This window comes from Pseudophryne corroboree, chromosome 4 (assembly GCF_028390025.1).
Source record: "Pseudophryne corroboree isolate aPseCor3 chromosome 4, aPseCor3.hap2, whole genome shotgun sequence".
Classification (NCBI taxonomy): domain Eukaryota; kingdom Metazoa; phylum Chordata; class Amphibia; order Anura; family Myobatrachidae; genus Pseudophryne; species Pseudophryne corroboree.
The window spans coordinates 900,412,726-900,434,845 of record NC_086447.1 but is presented as its reverse complement, the minus strand read 5'-3'; the positions used below and the strand labels follow the sequence as shown (position 1 = coordinate 900,434,845).

The 22,120-nt window shown below is 46.1% G+C and overlaps 1 protein-coding gene across 1 annotated transcript in view; it reads right to left on the bottom strand.

Annotated features, from left to right (window-relative positions):
- Positions 1–22,120, bottom strand: part of PLB1 (phospholipase B1) — a 191,824-nt gene that overhangs the window by 76,926 nt on the left and 92,778 nt on the right. Inside the window, exons 27-33 of the mRNA XM_063919416.1 lie at positions 20,816–20,876; positions 20,332–20,390; positions 18,533–18,606; positions 11,822–11,865; positions 10,878–10,986; positions 7,078–7,129; positions 4,787–4,867 (exon numbers count right to left, since the gene is read on the bottom strand). Coding sequence (XP_063775486.1) covers positions 4,787–4,867; positions 7,078–7,129; positions 10,878–10,986; positions 11,822–11,865; positions 18,533–18,606; positions 20,332–20,390; positions 20,816–20,876 — 480 coding nt within the window. The remainder of the gene's footprint in view (positions 1–4,786; positions 4,868–7,077; positions 7,130–10,877; positions 10,987–11,821; positions 11,866–18,532; positions 18,607–20,331; positions 20,391–20,815; positions 20,877–22,120) is intronic.

The following is a 22,120-nucleotide window of genomic DNA, read 5'->3' as shown; positions in this document are numbered from 1 at the left end:
AATGAATACTGCTGACAGTGCTATCACATGATTTTCCGCCCAGCGAAGAATCCTTGCAGCTTCTGCCATTGCCCTTCTGCTTCTTGTGTCACCCTGTCTGTTTACGTGGGTGACTGCCGTGATGTTGTCCGAATGGATCAACTCCGGGTGACCTTGAAGCAGAGGTCTTGCTGAGCTTAGAGCATTGTAAATGGCCCTTAGCTTCAGGATATTTATGTGAAGTGATGTCTCCAGGCTTGACCATAAGCTCTGGAAATTCCTTCCCTGTGTGACTGCTCCCCAGCCTCGCAGGCTGGCATCCGTGGTCACCAGGACCCAGTCCTGAATGTGCGGCCCTCTAGAAGATGAGCACTCTGCAACCACCACAGGAGAGACACCCTTGTGCTTGGTGACAGGGTTATCCGCTGATGCATCTGAAGATGCGACCCAGAGCATTTGTCCAGCAGGTCCCACTGGAAAGTTCTTGCGTGGAATCTGCCGCATGGGATTGCTTCATAGGAAGCCACCATTCTTTTCAGAACCATCTCATTGATGTACTGAGACTTGGCTCGGTTATAGGAGGTTCCCGACTAGCTCGGATAACTCCCTGACTTTCTCCTCCGGGAGAAACACCTTTTTCTGAACTGTGTCCAGGATCATCCCTAAGAACAGAAGACGAGTCGTCAGAATCAGCTGCGATTTTGGAATATTGAGAATCCAATCGTGCTGCCGCAACACTACCTGAGATAGTGCTACACCGACCTCCAACTGTTCCCTGGATCTTACCCTTATCAGGGAATCGTCCAAGTAAGGGATAACTAAAATTCCCTTCCTTCGAAGGAGTATCATCATTTCGGCCATTACCTTGGTAAAGACCCGGGGTGCCGTGGACCATCCATACGGCAGCGTCTAAAACTGATAGTGACAGTTCTGTACCATAAACCTGAGGTACCCTTGGTGAGAAGGGTAAATTGGGACATGAAGGTAAGCATCCTTGATGTACCGAGACATCATGTAGTCCTCTTTTTCCAGGTTCGCAATCACTGCTCTGAGTGACTCAATCTTGAATTTGAACCTCTGTATGTAAGTGTTCAAAGATTTTAGATTTAGAATCGGTCTCACCGAGCCGTTCGGCTTCGGTACCACAACAGTGTGGAATAATACCCCGTTCCCTGTTGCAGGAGGGGTACCTTGATTATCACCTGCTGGGAATACAGCTTGTGAATGGCTTCCAAAACTGTCTCCCTGTCAGAAGGAGACATCGGTAAAGCCGACTTTAGGAAACGGCGAGGGGGAGACGTCTCGAATTCCAATTTGTAACCCTGAGATATCACCTGAAGGATCCAGGGGTCTACTTGCGAGTGAGCCCACTGCGCGCTGAAATTCATTGAGACGGGCCCCCACCGTGCCTGATTCTGCTTGTAAAGCCCCAGCGTCATACTGATGGCTTGGCAGAGGCGGGAGAGGGTTTCTGTTCCTGGGAACTGGCTGATTTCTGCAGCCTTTTTCCTCTCCCTCTGTCACGGGGCAGAAATGAGGAACCTTTTGCCCGCTTGCCCACGAAAAGACTGCGCCTGATAATACGGCGTCTTCTCATGTTGAGAGGCGACCTGGGGTACAAACGTGGATTTCCCAGCCGTTGCCGTGGCCACCAGGTCTGAAAGACCGACCCCAAATAACTCCTCCCCTTAATAAGGCAATACTTCCAAATGCCGTTTGGAATCCGCATCACCTGACCACTGTCGTGTCCATAACCCTCTACTGGTAGAAATGGACAACGCACTTAGACTTGATGCCAGTCGGCAAATATTCCGCTGTGCATCACGCATATATAGAAATGCATCTTTTAAATGCTCTATAGGCAATAATATACTGTCCCTATCTAGGGTATCAATATTTTCAGTCAGGGAATCCGACCACGCCAACCCAGCACTGCACATCCAGGCTGAGGCGATTGCTGGTCGCAGTATAACACCAGTATGTGTGTAAATACCTTTTAGGATGCCCTCCTGCTTTCTATCAGCAGGATCCTTAAGGGCGGCCATCTCAGGAGAGGGTAGAGCCCTTGTTCTTACAAGCGTGTGAGCGCTTTATCCACCCTAGGGGGTGTTTCCCAACGCACCCTAACCTCTGGCGGGAAAGGATATAATGCAAATAACATTTTAGAAATTATCAGTTGTTATCGGGGGAAAACCACGCATCATCACACACCTCATTTAATTTCTCAGATTCAGGAAAACTACAGGTAGTTTTTCCTCACCGAACATAATACCCCTTTTTGGTGGTACTCGTATTATCAGAAATGTGTAAAACATTTTTCATTGCCTCAATCATGTAACGTGTGGCCCTACTGGAAGTCACATTTGTCTCTTCACCGTCGACACTGGAGTCAGTATCCGTGTCGGCGTCTATATCTGCCATCTGAGGTAACGGGCGCTTTAGAGCCCCTGACGGCCTATGAGACGTCTGGACAGGCACAAGCTGAGTAGCCGGCTGTCTCATGTCAACCACTGTCTTTTATACAGAGCTGACACTGTTACGTAATTCCTTCCAACAGTTCATCCACTCAGGTGTCGACCCCCTAGGGGGTGACATCACTATTACAGGCAAATCTGCTCCGTCTCCACATCATTTTTCTCCTCATACATGTCGACACAAACGTACCGACATACAGCACACACACAGGGAATGCTCTGATAGAGGACAGGACCCCACTAGCCCTTTGGGGAGACAGAGGGAGAGTTTGCCAGCACACACCAGAGCGCTATATATATACAGGGATAACCTTATATAAGTGTTTTTTCCCCTTATAGCTGCTGTATCTTTAATACTGCGCGTAATTAGTGCCCCCCTTCTCTTTTTTAACCCTTTCTGTAGTGTAGTGACTGCAGGGGAGAGCCAGGGAGCTTCCCTCCAATGGAGCTGTGAGGGAAAATGGCGCCAGTGTGCTGAGGAGATAGGCTCCGCCCCCTTATCGGCGGCCTTATCTCCCGTTTTTCTATGTATTCTGGCAGGGGTTAAATTCATCCATATAGCCCAGGAGCTATATGTGATGCATTTTTTGCCATCCAAGGTGTTTTTATTGCGTCTCAGGGCGCCCCCCCCCCAGCGCCCTGCACCCTCAGTGACCGGAGTGTGAAGTGTGCTGAGAGCAATGGCGCACAGCTGCAGTGCTGTGCGCTACCATGTTGAAGACAGGACGTCTTCTGCCGCCGATTTTCCGGACCTCTTCTGTCTTCTGGCTCTGTAAGGGGGCCGGCGGCGCGGCTCTGGGACCCATCCATGGCTGGGCCTGTGATCGTCCCTCTGGAGCTAATGTCCAGTAGCCTAAGAAGCCCAATCCACTCTGCACGCAGGTGAGTTCGCTTCTTCTCCCCTTAGTCCCTCGATGCAGTGAGCCTGTTGCCAGCAGGTCTCACTCAAAATAAAAAACCTAAAACTAAACTTTTCACTAAGCAGCTCAGGAGAGCCACCTAGTGTGCACCCTTCTCGTTCGGGCACAAAAATCTAACTGAGGCTTGGAGGAGGGTCATAGGGGGAGGAGCCAGTGCACACCAGGTAGTTCTAAAGCTTTACTTTTGTGCCCAGTCTCCTGCGGAGCCGCTAATCCCCATGGTCCTTACGGAGTCCCCAGCATCCACTTAGGACGTTAGAGAAATTATAATTATCTAGTTTAAAACCTGATAATTGGGAAAATAGAGCCCTAAAAAGTAAAAGACAGCGGTCCAATATGAATGAGACTCTCCAAAAACACTAATCCTAGTTCCTAGTACACTACAAGCACCTTTGTATGCGTTTGTGACACGAATGAGATTCTAAATTTAGGTAAAAGTAAAAAAGTCTGATAATCACTATCTGTGGCGGATTGTCTAAGTCGCGCCATGTGTCTCGTGCAATATGGCACAAAAAGGATTGGTATATGAGGACATATCTGTATGTGTATAAGACCTCAAACAAATCATCACAAAGAAGTGTGTGCAATCATCTTATTGTGACGAGATTTTTTGCTTTGTCCTAAAACTTAACATTTATAATCCCCCCTCACCTTCTCTAAATTCCACATTAGCTCTGGGGCAGCAGTAGAGCATTGACAGCCAGCCAGTGTGTGGGGGTCTCAGAAGTTGGTTTTAGTAGTTGGAGATGGGTGTTAAGCTGAAGTTTTGCCCAGGGTGCTAAGAAACCTTGCATAAGTCCTGTTTACAGCACATGGTACATTATCCTCTGTATAATATAGATTAGCTAGTAACGTAAACTTAGATTGCATGCACTGCCCACATACAGAGGCGAATTGGCCATAGGGTTTACAGGGAAGATCCCCGGTGGGCCGACGCACCCGTGGGGCCTGTTTTGTTTGAGGACATGTGGTCCTTTTTATAGACATAATGAATAAGATGCTATATAATTTGCATATATGAAAATTACTTTGCCACTTAGCCTGTGATTGCAGATGATCTAGTGTATGCTCTGTCTGCCTGCTTGGCTGACATATAAGATTGAGTGAATAGTGATTGGGATACGGTTGGTGTAATAAGCAAGAAAATATATATTTCTAAAGAATGATATAGATTCCTAAATTCTAAAGGTGTATCATATAATGTGCTCATAATATTTATTATTTCCTTTTAACTTCCCCCTTGATGCTGGACATCCCCACTATCTGGAAAGTCTTGGGGGGAGGGTGCTGCTGCCATGGCCAGACCTTACACCCCTGGTGCTGCCCATGTGGGGCCACTAGTACAAATTTTTCAGGGCCGCTTTTTGTTCCCAATCCGCCCCTGCCCACATATAATAATATCAGATGACTTACGCTGTCGGTACAGAAAGCACACAGGTCATTGGCGCCAACAAATACTGTGATCACTTTCCAATCATTTTCAAAATTTATCCTCTGCAAATGAAATAGAAATAATTGATTATTACCTGTTGCAACATAAGTTTAGGAACATGAATGAAAACGTATTTTAGATTGTTATAAACATGTCTGAATTCTCAGTCAATTATTTATAAAGTTCACCCTCTGAATCCTACCTCATTACTCCCAACTCTTATATTAAATAAAAAAACAAAAAACTTTTTTTGGCGTCTCCTGGAAATGCGCATCTCTGCCGAAGTGTAAAAGTGTAGGATATGATCCCAAGGTCACCAACCCAGAGCTTAAGAGAAATCCAAGTCCTTATGCAGATCTGAACGCAGCAGCAAATTTGTTAGCTAATGGGCAAAACCATGTTGCACTGCAGGAGGGGGGGGGGCAGATGTAACATGTGCAGAGAGAGTTAGATTTGGGTGGGTTATTTTGTTTCTGTGCAGGGTAAATACTGGCTGCTTTATTTTTACACTGCAATTTACAGAGCCGGCCCTAACCAATATGATGCCCTAGGCAAGATTTTGGCTGGTGCCCCCTAGCACCACCGCTGGTTCCGCCTCTGAGCTTGGGGTGTGTTTTTGCTGGCAAGGGGCATGGCCACACAATAGTAACCCCAATTCCAATTACGCCACACAGTACTGCAACTTTATTCACATTTGATCATGCGATAGTGTCCATAATTCATATTACATACCACAGTAGTATCACTTTACCTTATAAACGTTACTCCTCACAGTAGAGACCCTTATTCACATTACATCACACTTAATTGCTCCTTATTCACATTACACCACACCCTATTGCTCTTTATTCACATTAGACCACACAGTAGTGCCCTTTCTATACGCAATGCCACATAGTAGAGCACCTTATACACATAATGCCACACATTAGTAATGCCTTTATACACATAATTCCACACAGTAATGCCCCTTACACATATGAGACACCTTATTAATATCCTTATAAACATAATGCGCCTTACACATTATGACAACCTTTATTAATGCCCTTTTAGACATAATGTCCCTTACACATATGCCACACATTATTAATGCCCTTATACACATAATGACACACATAATGCCACCTACACATTTGCTGCACATTATTAGTGCCCCTTTACACGTAATGACACACATACAGTAGTACCCTGTTACACATATGCCGCACATTATTAATGCCCTTATACCCATAATGACACACATAGTGCCCCTAACACATATGTTGCACATTATTAATGTATTTTTACATGACACACATAATGCTCCTTACACATATTCCGAACAATACTGCACAACCAACCCACTCACATGCACACAGCACTCACACTGCCACTAACACTGTAACCTCTGCCTCTGCTTGAATACAGATGTGTCCTCATAAATTTTGCTTCAATGCTAACGTTGGGCACCTATTTTTTATGAAAATGCATCTTACTTGCATTGCTATGTGGTTAGGATGCACAGGCAGCTTCTGCTGATTAAAATGATATGCAGCATGCCTATATACTGTGTGAGACTGTGGCTGTATCTGCATATGAAATGCTACACACAGAATATAGGCATGCCGCATATCATTTTAATCAGCAGAAGCTGCTGATGCCCCTAGGCATATTAAATGCCCTAGGCAATTGCCTAGTTTGCCTATGCCTATGACCGGCTCTGGCAATTTAGATTTCAGTGTGAACACACCCCACCCAAATCTAACTCTCTGCACATGTTACATCTGCCCCCCCCCCCGTAGTGCAACATGGTTTTGCCCATTAGCTAACACATTTGCTGCTGCGATCAGGTCTGAATTAGGCCCATTGTGCACTTGATAAACAACCTCAGATGCATAGACATATTTATAATGGGTGCAGTGTGTATGGTCCTGGGGGGTCCCCCGCACCACTCACTCTGCACCCAGAGTTATAATGACCTTGTGCTGCTAGCAGGGTCACTCTACCTCCGCTGCACCATCTTCCCAGTGACATCTTCAGGAAGATGGCACTATGCAGTGAAAGCAAAGACTGGCACCGTGTCAGAGCCTTTGGTCTCTTGTGTGCATCTTCCAGATATTATCACTGGGAAGATGGCGTTGCAGCGGAGGAGGGACCTGCTTGCCAGCACAAGGTAATATGTGGAGGGGCTGGGGAGGCTTGTTGTTCAGAGGAGGCAGCCCGCTGCACATGGGCATTCTCGGGTGTTAATACGCCCCTTCCCTGATGCAGAATTCTATGGGTGACTCACCTTGTCTTGGCTCATCTGGTCAATCAGGGCTCTAACTTGGGTGGGCATATCACTGCAATACATAAGGTACCGTCAATGATTGGCATTTTTCAAGAACAAACAAAAACATTAGTTATTTACTATTAAGTAACAGAGGAAATTGAACTAGAAATAAATGGTCCTCAAGTTGCTGAGAAAACGTTTGTTATCAGTGCTAACACTAACACTAGAGATCTGTATTTTGCAGTGCACTAGTGTACGCAAAAGTCTTCTGAATTGTTTACATATATGGCACTAGTGACCCGCCCTGGCTTTGCATGGGGCTGACTTGCTTCACTAAAATCGTCACTGCTCGGCTCCATTTTGTCAGACTGTAGCTTAATGTTTCATATACCTAAAACTTACTTGGCAAATGCTCTATAGACCTGTGGAAACCACATCAAAATCCATCCGGTAGTTCTCGGGATTAGCACGAACAAACAGACAGACGCCTACCGGGGCATCTATTTTGTGTAGAGATACAGGCAGGGGCATAGCTAGAACTTTGTGGGTCACATGACAAAATTTGAAGGGGTCCCCAATGCTGATGAAAACACACAGCTCCTTAAACGCAGTACCTACTACATAATCCTTTTAATCAATATTAAAAGGAACATTTTTATTACCGCCCATTTGGTTCAATTATGTGGCTCTGAACTCGGACTCCTTTCATCCATGCTACTTCTCAGCAGCTGCTCCCAGGGGCATTTTAACGTATGGGAACGCTGGGCAGCTGCCCAGGGCCCCGCGATTGTAGGGGCCTTCGAGCAGGAGTGGGCTAGGACAGGGGGGAGGGGGTATAGGGGGGATGACACCAACGGATTGTGAATTAAACACAATGAGAGAGGCCAGGCAGTATTCTCTACCTGCTTCCCAGCCTGCAGCAAGAAAATGAATGGCTGTCAGTATGCTGACTGGTGGATGGCTGGAGCTGTCCACCAATCAGAGTGCTGATAGCCAGTCACTGTATGGTAGCATGTGGAGAGACAGCGTTGGACCATAGTAGGGGTATGTTATGAATTTTTTTTAATTGGTTCCCATGAATGGGTGGGTAGGTGGTCAAAGTGTATTGCTTTGACCAGGGCCAACAATTTTGTTAAAACGGCCCTGTATGCAGTGGTGCCAAGAGGGGGGGGCGGGTACTAATTACTTGGGACTGTGCTTGATGGAGAGGTCCAGGTCCACTGCCCCCCTTCCACTTACCTTCTCCTCTGCCTGTGCGGGTGGGGGTAGCGATCACAATAATCGTGTGACCCCCTTCGTCGATTTACTCCTGGCTGAGGGGCTCACTGTGGCCCCTCTACCCAAAAGTACCTGAGGCTGGCAAGGATTTCTATTGACAAGCCTGTATGTAACAGGTGTTCTACAAACCTTTGAGACCGTAAGCTCACCTGGGCAAGGCCACCTTTACCTTCAATTTCATGTCATTCTATGTAATTTGTGTTTAATCTTCCATCAATGTACAGCGCTGCGTCATGTTAGCGCTTCATAAATAAAGTATAATAATACTTATGACAATGTTTTCTCGCTACTTTTTGCGCAGCCTGGATGTATGGCTGTACACGCTGTGCCTGGCTATATCTAGGTATCCTGCAGCAACGTGTAGGTTGTAATTTGCATGTCTCCGCCCACAGTTTCTTAGAGAAGGATTACGCAGCACATTTATCATATGCCGTATTTTAAATGCGGTGTGCATATGATATTATAGTCTAAATTTGCAACGAATTTAGCAGCAATCTCCAGCCGGCGAGGAGCTGGAAGCAGACTGATAGCGGTTTCTCGCCACGCCTATTGCGCATGCACTACCGTCGGCCTGCTCGTATGTCAGATGGAGAGGGTCCCTCTCCAAAAAAACGAACGTTATAGTAGCCAATATGCTACAATGGGCTAATGCCATCTTCAGATGGCGTTAGAGGTCAGGGCCAAACTCCAGAATGGTAAATCTGATAGTTTAGCAGATTTTGAGGTTGGAAATGGAGGGATTGCAGCAGATATCTCCGTTATGTGCTGCGTCCCCGCCTTGTTACATTCAGAGATCTTTACTATTTGCAGGTAGCCGTGCAAATATTCTGTAAAAGATATGCCACTAAATCTTTCATTTATGGGGTTAATGATGCAATGCTGTGATCTGTATAAATATCTTCTGTCCTAAGTAGGCTGTATATATATTTAACAGCGGTTATATTAATGATGTAGCCCACATTACCCTTATCCTGGATACTATACACCGAAACCTAGTAACTGTTTCCATTAATTGTCTAATTATCGGGCTGATCTCTGCATTACGTATGTGCTACACAATGCAGAAATTCCCCAGATAATTGGACAGTTAATGGACGGCCATGGCGCAGAATGCAAGGTTACCTGCCAGACTTATAGCTAAATCAATAACATAATGGGGGTTAACAGGCACTTTATTATGTGCTGTAAACCTTACATCTACTGTATCTGTTCTATATACTATGATCAGCTCAGCCATGAGATAAGACATACAGTGGGACAAAGTACAGGACTGTATAGGAGATCCTAACATGACCTGGTGCATTATATTGTATTTTCTATTGTATGTCACGCAAACAGGGTGCGAGTTACAGCACTGGAATAGATTATCTGGTAGGAGCCATGAGGAATAAAGAAATAATAGATTTCTCCACTAACTAACATTCTGCTGACTGAGGGGCGGGCACAAATGAGTGTTATACATAGGAAAGAGCCTCTCGCTTTGCCCTATGTAATAACGGGGTTGTTGCCCCTCTAAGGGGGATATCCAATTATCCCCGGAAAAACATCGGGTCCGACAAACGGCTGTTTTCGGACATTTTTCTGACTTTTTTCCGATGTTTCACCAATTTTTTTTTTACAGTCTATCCAGATGGTTCGCCTGTAAAAAAAAAAACCTTCTGCCTAAAACACACAGGTTCAGTGAAGGTTTTCGTGTGAAAAAGACGCTGTTTCCGTGGATTCTGCTTCGCCTGCCGGAGGCAGGTGTAACAAAATCCCTGATAAGCCGGCACGTGCTGCGGCTTATCGGGGCTAATTAGCTAGCCCCCGGCGGGACAATTAGCCCCGGTAAATTACCAGGGCTAATTGGATATCCCCCTAAGAGAGAATCAGGCAATGTTCTGCAGAATTATACAGACATTAATGACTGATTGTATCTTAATTATCTGTATGAAAGGCACAGGTGAGCATAATACAATGCATAAAAGGTGTCATTAGCAGGGGGGGGGGTCAAAGGGGACACCTGTACCGGGCACCAAGGATCAAAGGGGCCCCAAGGATACACCACTTAGTGCCGGGCGGGGATGTGAGCTGTCCTGTCCAAATAGGGCAGCAAGCTATAGGCGGTGTTGGCGCAGCCTCAGAGTGACAGGACAGGAGCCTCTCACACACAGTGACTGTGCGGCATGAGTGTGCGCCCGCTCTTCCGGGTCCAGCTCTGTTCCAGGCAGTTATGGAACATGGCAACAGCTCCGCTGGCCAGGATTTCCGTGCCCTGCGCTGGCATCTTCTGGTGGGGTGTGAGGGACGCATGGTGCCTGCTGTGTGGTGTTCGGGTCTGGATACCGGGGAGTGCAGCGCAGGTGAGTCTCTCCCCGGGGTAAGAGTGGATTGGTGAGGGGAGACAGGGCTTTGGGATGGGCTGGGGGAGCTGGGAATGCAGCATGGAGTCATTGGGGAGAGACTGACTGTGGGGTGTGTGGGAGGAAGAAGAGAGGGAGACACAGACTGTAGTATAAATCTAATATTGATGGATAAAAGGGAGGACTCAAGTCTCTTACTAGGCTTTGGCCCCAGGGACGGCTTCATTCAGGAACGAGTTGTGAGCGGCGCTGCTTCCGTTCTCCGTTGAGTATCCAGTGACAAACGGGTTGAACTCAAGAAGAATATCTTTAAAAATAGAGAGGAACATTCTGTATTGAGTGATCCTGAGGAGAGGATGTCGACGCGTTTCACAGTCATTTCATACTGTCTATAAATACTGGTTCAGGGCTGTCCGTAGGAAATAAACATTACTGACACTAATACAACAACTTATTTTCTTGCCTCACCAGGTCTAGTTTTATTGTATTTGGGTTATTTAACCTCGGGCTGTATAATTATTTTCAGGCTGTATAGCAATTAGCTGGTGTGTTCCTTGTTAACTATTGCTAAATGTTTTCCTTTATATTTCTGCCTGGCTTACTGTATTTATGTTTGTGTCCCTTGGATACGACACAGATCAGCTATTCCCCATGAGGTGGATACAGAATAGCATTTTAACCAATGATCAATGAAAATAATGAAGTGTTAAAGCAATGTATTTAGTAAAAGTTGCAGTATGGTATTTAACACCAGCACATTAAAGTTGCCTGTAACGGAAAAACATTTAAATCTCACAATAACTAGGACTTTTTCTGGCGTAGTGTCGGCGACACTTTTTACAACATTGTTGATCCAGCTGTAATCACGCCACTGTAAGATATATTCTATATAGTCAGCCACTTCTCTATACTTACATAGCACAATGTTCTCATACATTACACGCTACTGATTAAATGCCACATACATAGGCTGAAGTGCATTAAACAGCAATAGGGTTCTAGTACAGCAGTATTATTGCTCTGTCAGCATGAACAAAGCATTGCAATAAAAATAGATTAAATGTCATCAATAGATCTCTCCAGGACGGCAATTAAAGGGCTTATTGTTTTTCTTTTTTTTAACTTAATTGTTTTATTCTTACTCGGTAAGGTAGTGACATGGTCCAGAGTAGAATCGCCTCCAATGCTGGAATACATAGGAATATTAAGTTCTCATTACCGTTCTCATTATTATAATTGGTAATAATATTATTCTTCACATCTGACTACAGTACATATCCATATATGTAATACATGTGTTATCTCTTAAGATTGTAACCTTGCAAGCAGGGCCTTCCTACCTTTATGTCTGTCTGCTTTTACCCAGTTTTGTTCTATTAAAGTTCTAATTTGAAGTGCAATGGAATATGCTGCGCTATATAAGAAACTGTTAATAAATAAACAAACAAATAAACAAACAAACCCTTTCCTGTTTATTTGCAGGAATGTTGCATTGCCTTGATGTTAATGTTTGAATATAATGCACAAGTTATATAAAAGTTTCATTAAGCAGTAATATGTCAGCTCGGTGCCCGATATGAGCTCATATGCAGCGGCCCTATCGCATTGAGGCATATTACGGAGGTTGGCAGGCGGCCCTATCGCATTGAGGCACATTACGGAGGTTGGCAGATGGCCTCCAATCACATTGAAGCATATTACGGAGGTTGGCAGATGGCCTCCAATCGCATTGAAGCATATTACAGAGGTTGGCAGATGGCCTCCAATCGCATTGAAGCATATTATGGAGGTTGGCAGATGGCCTCCAATTGCATTGAAGCATATTGTGGAGGTTGGCAGATGGCCTCCAATCGCATTGAGGCATATTATGGAGGTTGGCAGATAGTAGATGAACACGGCTGATCCAGTCCCTTTCTACCATCTCTAACGGGACATTTTCAGGCCAATATTAGTCCGGTTTGCCATCATCACTAATACTGACGCCTGTGTGACCCCCCCAAAAAGTGTATAGCTCTCACAGGATGGGTTGCGAAGCTGAAAAGTCTAGGCAATGACGCATGCGTAAGGGTCGTCATTTCCACATTGTTACATCTTCTGTATTCTTTATTTCTCTATCGTCCTAAGTGGATGCTGGGGTTCCTGAAAGGACCATGGGGAATAGCGGCTCCGCAGGAGACAGGGCACAAAAAAGTAAAGCTTTACTAGGTCAGGTGGTGTGCACTGGCTCCTCCCCCTATGACCCTCCTCCAGACTCCAGTTAGATTTTGTGCCCGAACGAGAAGGGTGCAATCTAGGTGGCTCTCCTAAAGAGCTGCTTAGAGAAAGTTTAGTTTAGGTTTTTTTTTTTTCTTTACAGTGAGTCCTGCTGGCAACAGGATCACTGCAACGTGGGACTTAGGGGGAAAGTAGTAAACTCACCTGCATGCAGAGTGGATTTGCTGCTTGGCTACTGGACACCATTAGCTCCAGAGGGATCGAACACAGGCCCAGCCGTGGAGTCCGGTCCCGGAGCCGCGCCGCCGACCCCCTTGCAGATGCTGAAGCGTGAAGAGGTCCGGAAACCGGCGGCTGAAGACTCCTCAGTCTTCATAAGGTAGCGCACAGCACTGCAGCTGTGCGCCATTTTCCTCTCAGCACACTTCACTGGGCAGTCACTGAGGGTGCAGAGCGCTGGGGGGGGGCGCTCTGAGAGGCAAATATAAACCTTATACAAGGCTAAAAATACCTCACATATAGCCCATAGGGGCTATATGGAGATATTTAACCCCTGCCTGACTGGAAAAATAGCGGGAGAAGAACCCGCCGAAAAAGGGGCGGGGCCTATCTCCTCAGCACACGGCGCCATTTTCTGTCACAGCTCCGCTGGTCAGAACGGCTCCCAGGTCTCTCCCCTGCACTGCACTACAGAAACAGGGTAAAACAGAGAGGGGGGGCACATTAATGGCTATATATATATATATTAAAGCAGCTATAAGGGAGCACTTAATATAAGGATATCCCTTGTATATATAGCGCTTTGTGGTGTGTGCTGGCAGACTCTCCCTCTGTCTCCCCAAAAGGGCTAGTGGGTCCTGTCTTCATTAGAGCATTCCCTGTGAGTTTGCGGTGTGTGTCGGTACGTGGTGTCGACATGTATGAGGACGATATTGGTGTGGAGGCGGAGCAATTGCCAAATATGCAGATGTCACCCCCCAGGGGGTCGACACCAGAATGGATGCCTTTATTTGTGGAATTACGTGATGGTTTATCTTCCCTTAAACAGTCAGTTGAGGACATGAGGCGGCCGGACAATCAATTAATGCCTGTCCAGGCGCCTCAAACACCGTCAGGGGCTGTAAAACGCCCTTTGCCTCAGTCGGTCGACACAGACCCAGACACGGGCACTGATTCCAGTGACGACGGTAGAAATTCAAACGTATTTTCCAGTAGGGCCACACGTTATATGATTTGGGCAATGAAGGAGACGTTACATTTAGCTGATACTACAGATACCGTAAAACAGGGTATTATGTATGGTGTGAAAAAACTACAAACAGTTTTTCCTGAATCAGAAGAATTAAATGACGTGTGTGATGAAGCGTGGGTTGCTCCTGATAAAAAGTTGATAATTTCAAAAAAGTTATTGGCATTATACCCTTTCCCGCCAGAGGTTAGGGCGCGCTGGGAAACACCCCCTAAGGTGGACAAGGCGCTCACACGCTTATCCAAACAAGTGGCGTTACCCTCTCCTGAGACGGCCGCACTTAAGGATCCATCAGATAGAAAGATGGAAGTTATTCAAAAGAATATATACACACATGCAGGTGTTATACTACGACCAGCTATAGCAACTGCCTGGATGTGCAGTGCTGGAGTAGTTTGGTCAGAATCCCTGATTGAAAATATTGATACCCTAGATAGGGACAATGTTTTACTGTCGTTAGAACAAATAAAGGATGCATTTATCTATATGCGTGATGCACAGAGGGATATTTGCACACTGGCATCTCGGGTGAGTGCTATGTCCATTTCAGCCAGAAGAGCCTTATGGACACGACAGTGGACAGGCGATGCGGATTCAAAACGTCACATGGAGGTTTTGCCGTATAAAGGGGAGGAGTTATTTGGAGTTGGTCTATCAGACTTGGTGGCCACGGCTACTGCCGGGAAATCCACTTTTTTACCTCAAGTCACTCCCCAACAGAGAAAGGCACCGACCTTTCAACCGCAGCCTTTTCGCTCCTACAAAAATAAGAGAGCAAAGGGCTTGTCGTACCTGCCACGAGGCAGAGGAAGAGGGAAGAGACACCAACAGGCAGCTCCTTCCCAGGAACAGAAGCCCTCCCCGGCTCCTGCAAAAACCTCAGCATGACGCTGGGGCCTCTCAAGCGGACTCGGGGACAGTGGGGGGCCGTCTCAAAAATTACAGCGCGCAGTGGGCTCACTCGCAGGTAGACCCCTGGATCCTGCAGATAATATCTCAGGGGTACAGGTTGGAATTAGAGACGGATCCTCCTCATCGTTTCCTGAAGTCTGCCTTACCAACCGTCTCTTCCGAAAGGGAGAGGGTGTTGGAAGCCATTCACAAGCTGTACGCTCAGCAGGTGATAGTCAAAGTACCCCTATTACAACAAGGAAAGGGGTATTATTCCACTCTATTTGTGGTACCGAAGCCGGATGGCTCGGTAAGGCCTATTCTAAATCTGAAGTCCTTGAACCTCTACATAAAAAAGTTCAAGTTCAAGATGGAGTCACTCAGAGCAGTGATAGCGAACCTGGAAGAAGGGGACTTTATGGTATCCTTGGACATCAAGGATGCGTATCTACACGTTCCGATTTACCCCGCACACCAGGGGTACCTCAGGTTCATTGTTCAAAACTGTCACTATCAGTTTCAGACGCTGCCGTTCGGATTGTCCACGGCGCCTCGGGTCTTTACCAAGGTAATGGCCGAGATGATGATTCTTCTTCGAAGAAAAGGCGTATTAGTTATCCCATACTTGGACGATCTCCTAATAAGGGCAAGGTCCAGAGAACAGCTGGAGACAGCTTTAGCACTATCTCAAGAGGTGCTAAGACAACACGGGTGGATTCTGAATATTCCAAAATCCCATTTAATCCCGACAACTCGTCTGCTGTTCCTAGGAATGATTCTGGACACGGTTCAGAAAAAGGTTTTCCTTCCAGAGGAAAAAGCCAAGGAGTTATCCGATCTGGTCAGGAACCTCCTAAAACCAGGAAAAGTGTCAGTACATCAATGCACAAGAGTCCTGGGAAAAATGGTGGCTTCTTACGAAGCAATTCCATTCGGCAGATTCCATGCAAGAATATTCCAAAGGTTTCTGTTGGACAAATGGTCAGGGTCGCATCTGCAGATGCACCTGCGAATAACCCTGTCACCAAAGACAAGGGTGTCACTTCTGTGGTGGTTGCAGAAGGCTCACCTATTAGAAGGCCGCAGATTCGGCATTCAGGATTGGATCCTGGTGACCACGGACGCCAGCCTGAGAGGCTGGGGAGCAGTCACACAAGGAAGAAACTTCCAGGGAGTATGGACGAGTCTGGAAAAGTCTCTTCACATAAACATTCTGGAACTAAGAGCAATCTACAATGCTCTAAGCCAGGCGGAACTTCTCCTGCAAGGAAAGCCGGTGTTGATTCAGTCGGACAACATCACGGCGGTCGCCCATGTAAACAGGCAGGGCGGCACAAGAAGCAGGAGTGCAATGGCAGAAGCTGCCAAGATTCTTCGCTGGGCGGAGAATCACGTGATAGCACTGTCAGCAGTGTTCATCCCGGGCGTGGACAACTGGGAAGCAGACTTCCTCAGCAGACACGATCTTCATCCGGGAGAGTGGGGTCTACATCCAGAAGTCTTCAACATGTTAATAGACCGTTGGGAAAGACCAATTGTAGACATGATGGCGTCTCGCCTCAACAAGAAACTGGACAAATATTGCGCCAGGTCAAGAGATCCACAGGCAATAGCTGTGGACGCACTGGTAACTCCTTGGGTGTACCAGTCAGTGTATGTGTTTCCTCCTCTGCCGCTCATACCAAAGGTATTGAAGATCATACGGCAAAGAAGAGTAAGAACAATACTAGTGGTTCCGGATTGGCCGAGAAGGACTTGGTATCCGGAACTTCAAGAGATGCTCACGGACGAACCGTGGCCTCTACCTCTGAGAAGGGACCTGCTACAGCAGGGTCCCTGTCTTTTTCAAGACTTACCGCGGCTGCGTTTGACGGCATGGCGGTTGAACGCCAGATCCTAAAAGGGAAAGGCATTCCAGAAGAAGTCATTCCTACCTTGATTAAGGCACGGAAGGAAGTCACCGTGAAACATTATCACCGCATTTGGCGAAAATATGTAGCGTGGTGCGAGGATCGGAGGGTTCCGACGGAGGAATTCCAACTGGGTCGTTTCCTACATTTCCTGCAATCAGGATTATCTATGGGTCTCAAATTGGGATCCATTAAGGTTCAAATTTCGGCCCTGTCAATATTCTTCCAAAAAGAATTGGCCTCTGTCCCTGAGGTCCAGACTTTTGTCAAGGGAGTACTGCATATACAGCCTCCTGTGGTGCCTCCGGTGGCACCGTGGGATCTAAATGTAGTTTTAGATTTCCTCAAATCCCATTGGTTTGAACCATTGAAAAAGGTGGATTTGAAATATCTCACATTGAAAGTGACTATGTTACTAGCCCTGGCCTCTGCCAGGAGAGTATCTGAATTGGCGGCTTTATCTTATAAAAGTCCTTATCTAATCTTCCATTCGGATAGGGCAGAACTGCGGACTCGTCCGCATTTTCTCCCTAAAGTGGTATCAGCATTTCATCTGAACCAACCTATTGTGGTGCCTGCGGCCACTAGCGACTTGGAGGACTCCAAGTTGTTGGACGTTGTCAGAGCCTTAAAAATATACATTGCAAGGACGGCTGGAGTCAGAAAATCTGACTCGCTGTTTATATTGTATGCACCCAACAAGTTGGGCGCACCTGCTTCTAAGCAGTCGATTGCTCGTTGGATTTGTAACACAATTCAACTTGCACATTCTGTGGCAGGCCTGCCACAGCCTAAAACTGTAAAAGCCCACTCCACAAGGAAGGTGGGCTCATCTTGGGCGGCTGCCCGAGGGGTCTCGGCATTACAACTCTGCCGAGCAGCTACGTGGTCGGGGGAGAACACGTTTGTAAAATTTTACAAATTTGATACCCTGGCAAAGGAGGACCTGGAGTTCTCTCATTCGGTGCTGCAGAGTCATCCGCACTCTCCCGCCCGTTTGGGAGCTTTGGTATAATCCCCATGGTCCTTTCAGGAACCCCAGCATCCACTTAGGACGATAGAGAAAATAAGAATTTACTTACCGATAATTCTATTTCTCGGAGTCCGTAGTGGATGCTGGGCGCCCATCCCAAGTGCGGATTATCTGCAATACTTGTACATAGTTATTGTTAACTAATTCGGGTTATTGTTAAGGAGCCATCTTTAAGAGGCCCTTTCTGTTGTCATACTGTTAACTGGGTTTAGATCACAAGTTGTACGGTGTGATTGGTGTGGCTGGTATGAGTCTTACCCGGGATTCAAAATGCCTCCCTTATTGTGTATGCTCGTCCGGGCACAGTACCTAACTGGAGTCTGGAGGAGGGTCATAGGGGGAGGAGCCAGTGCACACCACCTGACCTAGTAAAGCTTTACTTTTTTGTGCCCTGTCTCCTGCGGAGCCGCTATTCCCCATGGTCCTTTCAGGAACCCCAGCATCCACTACGGACTCCGAGAAATAGAATTATCGGTAAGTAAATTCTTATTTTCTTTACGAAGCTAATTGTAATGCTAAGCTAAATTCAGATAACGTTTTGTGTGAGTGATTTTACCTCCAGGATAATCCGCGGTATTGTCTGAGCACATCTAACACATCTCCCGGAGCGGAACCAATTCCATTCCCAGCCTGAAATTAAAGTAGCAGAAACAGTACATTATATCCTGCTGTGACGCCCTCATACTGTATTACTGCACCTGGTGATGTATATCGCATGTCTGCGTTACTGCGTATAGAAGCTGTACCTTGTACTTGGTGCCATCTGGACAGAAATGGGCTGTACATAAAACTGATGCACATGCCCAGTCTACAATCTGTGCACGCCACGTCTGCTGCTCCCCTCTACCAATCCCTGCACAGACCCCTCATTAACTCCAGAATTCCAATAAACCATAACCCCCCCCCCCCCCCCCTAAAAAATGCACAGTTTCTATCCTGTACAATACATTTGAATAGCTTGTCTGCAACTCAAAATATCCGCCCTTCGGGAGAAAAGTTTTGCGCAAATTGTCCACGGTCTTGACATTTTATGAAGAATATCACACAGATGGGAACATGGCAAAAATGAAGGAAAGTCAGTTGAGTTTCACTTCCTGACATTTCACTGCCAGATAATCTTTCATATGTGTCACTCAGGCATTGATATTTAACACGTGTAAGCACTGCCTCTGGTTGCAGAGTGACCCACTGTATAAATGAAACAGATCAAACCTGGCAGAGTTACACTGAACAGTGGACTCTACAGAAAAAAAGAAGAACATGTTTATCAACTCTCTCATATCCCATGTATTCTGGATGTAAAAATACTGGAATTATGGTGGTCATTCCGAGTTGTTCGCTCTGTAATTTTCTTCGCATCGCAGCGATTTTCCGCTAATTGCGCATGCGCAATGTTCGCACTGCGCCTGCGCCAAGTAAATTTGCTAAGAAGTTTGGTAATTTACTCACGGCATTACAAGGTTTTTTCTTCGTTCTGGTGATCGTAGTGTGATTGACAGGAAGTGGGTGTTTCTGGGCGGAAACTGGCCGTTTTATGGGAGTGTGTGAAAAAACGCTGCCGTTTCTGGGGGAAACTCGGGAGTGGCTGGAGAAACGGGGGAGTGTCTGGGCGAACGCTGGGTGTGTTTGTGACGTCAAACCAGGAACGAAACTGACTGAACTGATCGCAGTGGCAGAGTAAGTCCCGAGCTACTCAGAAACTGCTAAGAAATTTCTATTCGCAATTTTGAGAATCTTTCGTTCGCAATTTTGATAAGCTAAGATTCACTCCCAGTAGGCGGCGGCTTAGCGTGTGCAATGCTGCTAAAAGCAGCTTGCGAGCGAACAAATCGGAATGAGGGCCTATGTGCACGATCAATTCTTTCCTTGTGGGGCTTGAAAAAAAACGCACATTGTGGGAACAGTAATAAAGGTTACTACAGAGGTCGCTTCTACAGTAGTTCTCCATCTTCAATAACTTTTTGGTTCTTCTCCTAAAATACTGCTCGGTTTCTCCCCTTTTACAGTATGTCTTAAATTCAGTATAAGTGTGAGGATACACGGCGACTGTTACTCACATGAGTTACTTTTATGTGCTTTTATCACACTGGACGAAGTTACAACTGTCTTTGATTTCTAGGTACAGCCCCAGACTTTTAAGATTTGTCCCTGTGCCCCTGTGTCTCAGTACTGCACAATAAATAATGTTCTGGGAGAGCAGCTAGTAAGCCTCCAGTAAATGTGACTTATGGTCTAATACATTTATTTTTGGAGTGCAGTCACATGCTTCTTTCATGGAATCAGACAAATTGCCTTCATACTACTACAATAGATCATTTCACCATCACTTTTCTCATCTGCGCTAAACAGTCTTACGGTCAGTGAGTCGCCAACAGCTGCGACGACAGTAACGTCCCCCGGCCTCAGTTCATGAACTACAATAAAATAAGAATGGCATTTTAGGCGACGTTAGAGGAAGAGGAAACCATAGAGGTGATAGAACTGAGGGCCTAATTCAGACCTGATCGCAAAGGCAAACTTTTTCTCTAATGGGCAAAACCATGTGCAGTGCAGGTGGGGCAGATGTAACATGTGCAGAGAGAGTTAGATTTGGGTGGGGTGTGTTCAAACTGAAATCTAAATTGCAGTGTAAAAATAAAGCAGCCAGTATTTACCCTGCACAGAAACAATATAACCCACCCAAATCTAACTCTCTCTCTGAACATGTTACATCTACCCCCCCTGCAGTGCACATGGTTTTGCCCATTAGAGAAAGATTTAGCTTTTGCGATTAGGTGTGAATTAGGCCCTGATTCTGTACAAGAAAGCATTTACAGATAGAGGTGTGTTTGTGCGTTACCGGACGTGGGTTTCACAGGCGATGGAGAGCGGTCTGCACAGGTAAGTGTGCTTCCATGCACCTACAACACATATAAACCATATAAAGGGTCTGATTCACAGGGGTGGGGGATCATTAGATCGACAATATTATGGTCAACAACATACATTACGTCATCATGTACGAAAGGTAGACTTGACATGACAATGATCGACACACAAATGGCCGACACAGGTTTTTTTGTTTTATTGAGTCAAATCTGGTATATTTTATGAAATTGGCTTTTTGTTTTAATTATGAAAATATGTTGTTATTGGTTATTGATGATCCGCAAAAGTACACTGACATTACTGAGATATTATTGTAGCCGTGACGCATCACACAACAGCCGCTCTGAGGGGTCTGTTAGATTACCGCCCTCAAGTCTCCCAATATCAGTCCAGTTTTTGTTTTTTTAAGGGCTATTTTAATCACAAAAACTGAGACATTGGACTGGATGGAATGACGCCCTAGTCTGGCGCCGTGCGGGACGCTGGCCAAATTCAGGCTTTTTTTTTTTTAAAGGAATTACTTACAGGGCAATCCCACGCCTTGTAAGCGATTGCCCCTTTAAAAAAAATGCCCGAGTTGGTCCGGCATCCCGCACGGCCGCCAAACTTGGACGTCATTACTTCCGGCCATTACAGGAAGACTAACTGAAAATATATATATATACACTGCTCAAAAAAATAAAGGGAACACTAAAATAACACATCCTAGATCTGAATGAATGAAATAGTCTTATTAAATATTTTGTTCTTTACATAGTTGAATGTGCGGACGACAAAATCACACAAAAATTATCAATGCAAATCAAATTTATTAACCCATGGAGGTCTGGATTTGGAGTCACCCTCAAAATTAAAGTGGAAAAAAACACTACAGGCTGATCCAACTTTGATGTAATTTCCTTAAAACAAGTCAAAATGAGGCTCAGTAGTGTCTGTGGCCTCCTCGTGCCTGTATGACCTCCCTACAACGCCTGGGTATGCTCCTGATGAGGTGGCAGATGGTCTCCTGAGGGATCTCCTCCCAGACCTGGACTAAAGCATCCGCCAACTCCTGGACAGTCTGTGGTGCAACGTGGCATTGGTGGATGGAGCGAGACATGATGTCCCAGATGTGCTCAATTGGATTCAGGTCTGGGGAACGGGCGGGCCAGTCCCTAGCATCAATGCCTTCGTCTTGCAGGAACTGCTGACACATTACAGCCACATGAGGCCTAGCATTGTCTTGCATTAGGAGGAACCCAGGGCCAACCGCACCAGCATATGGTCTCACAAGGGG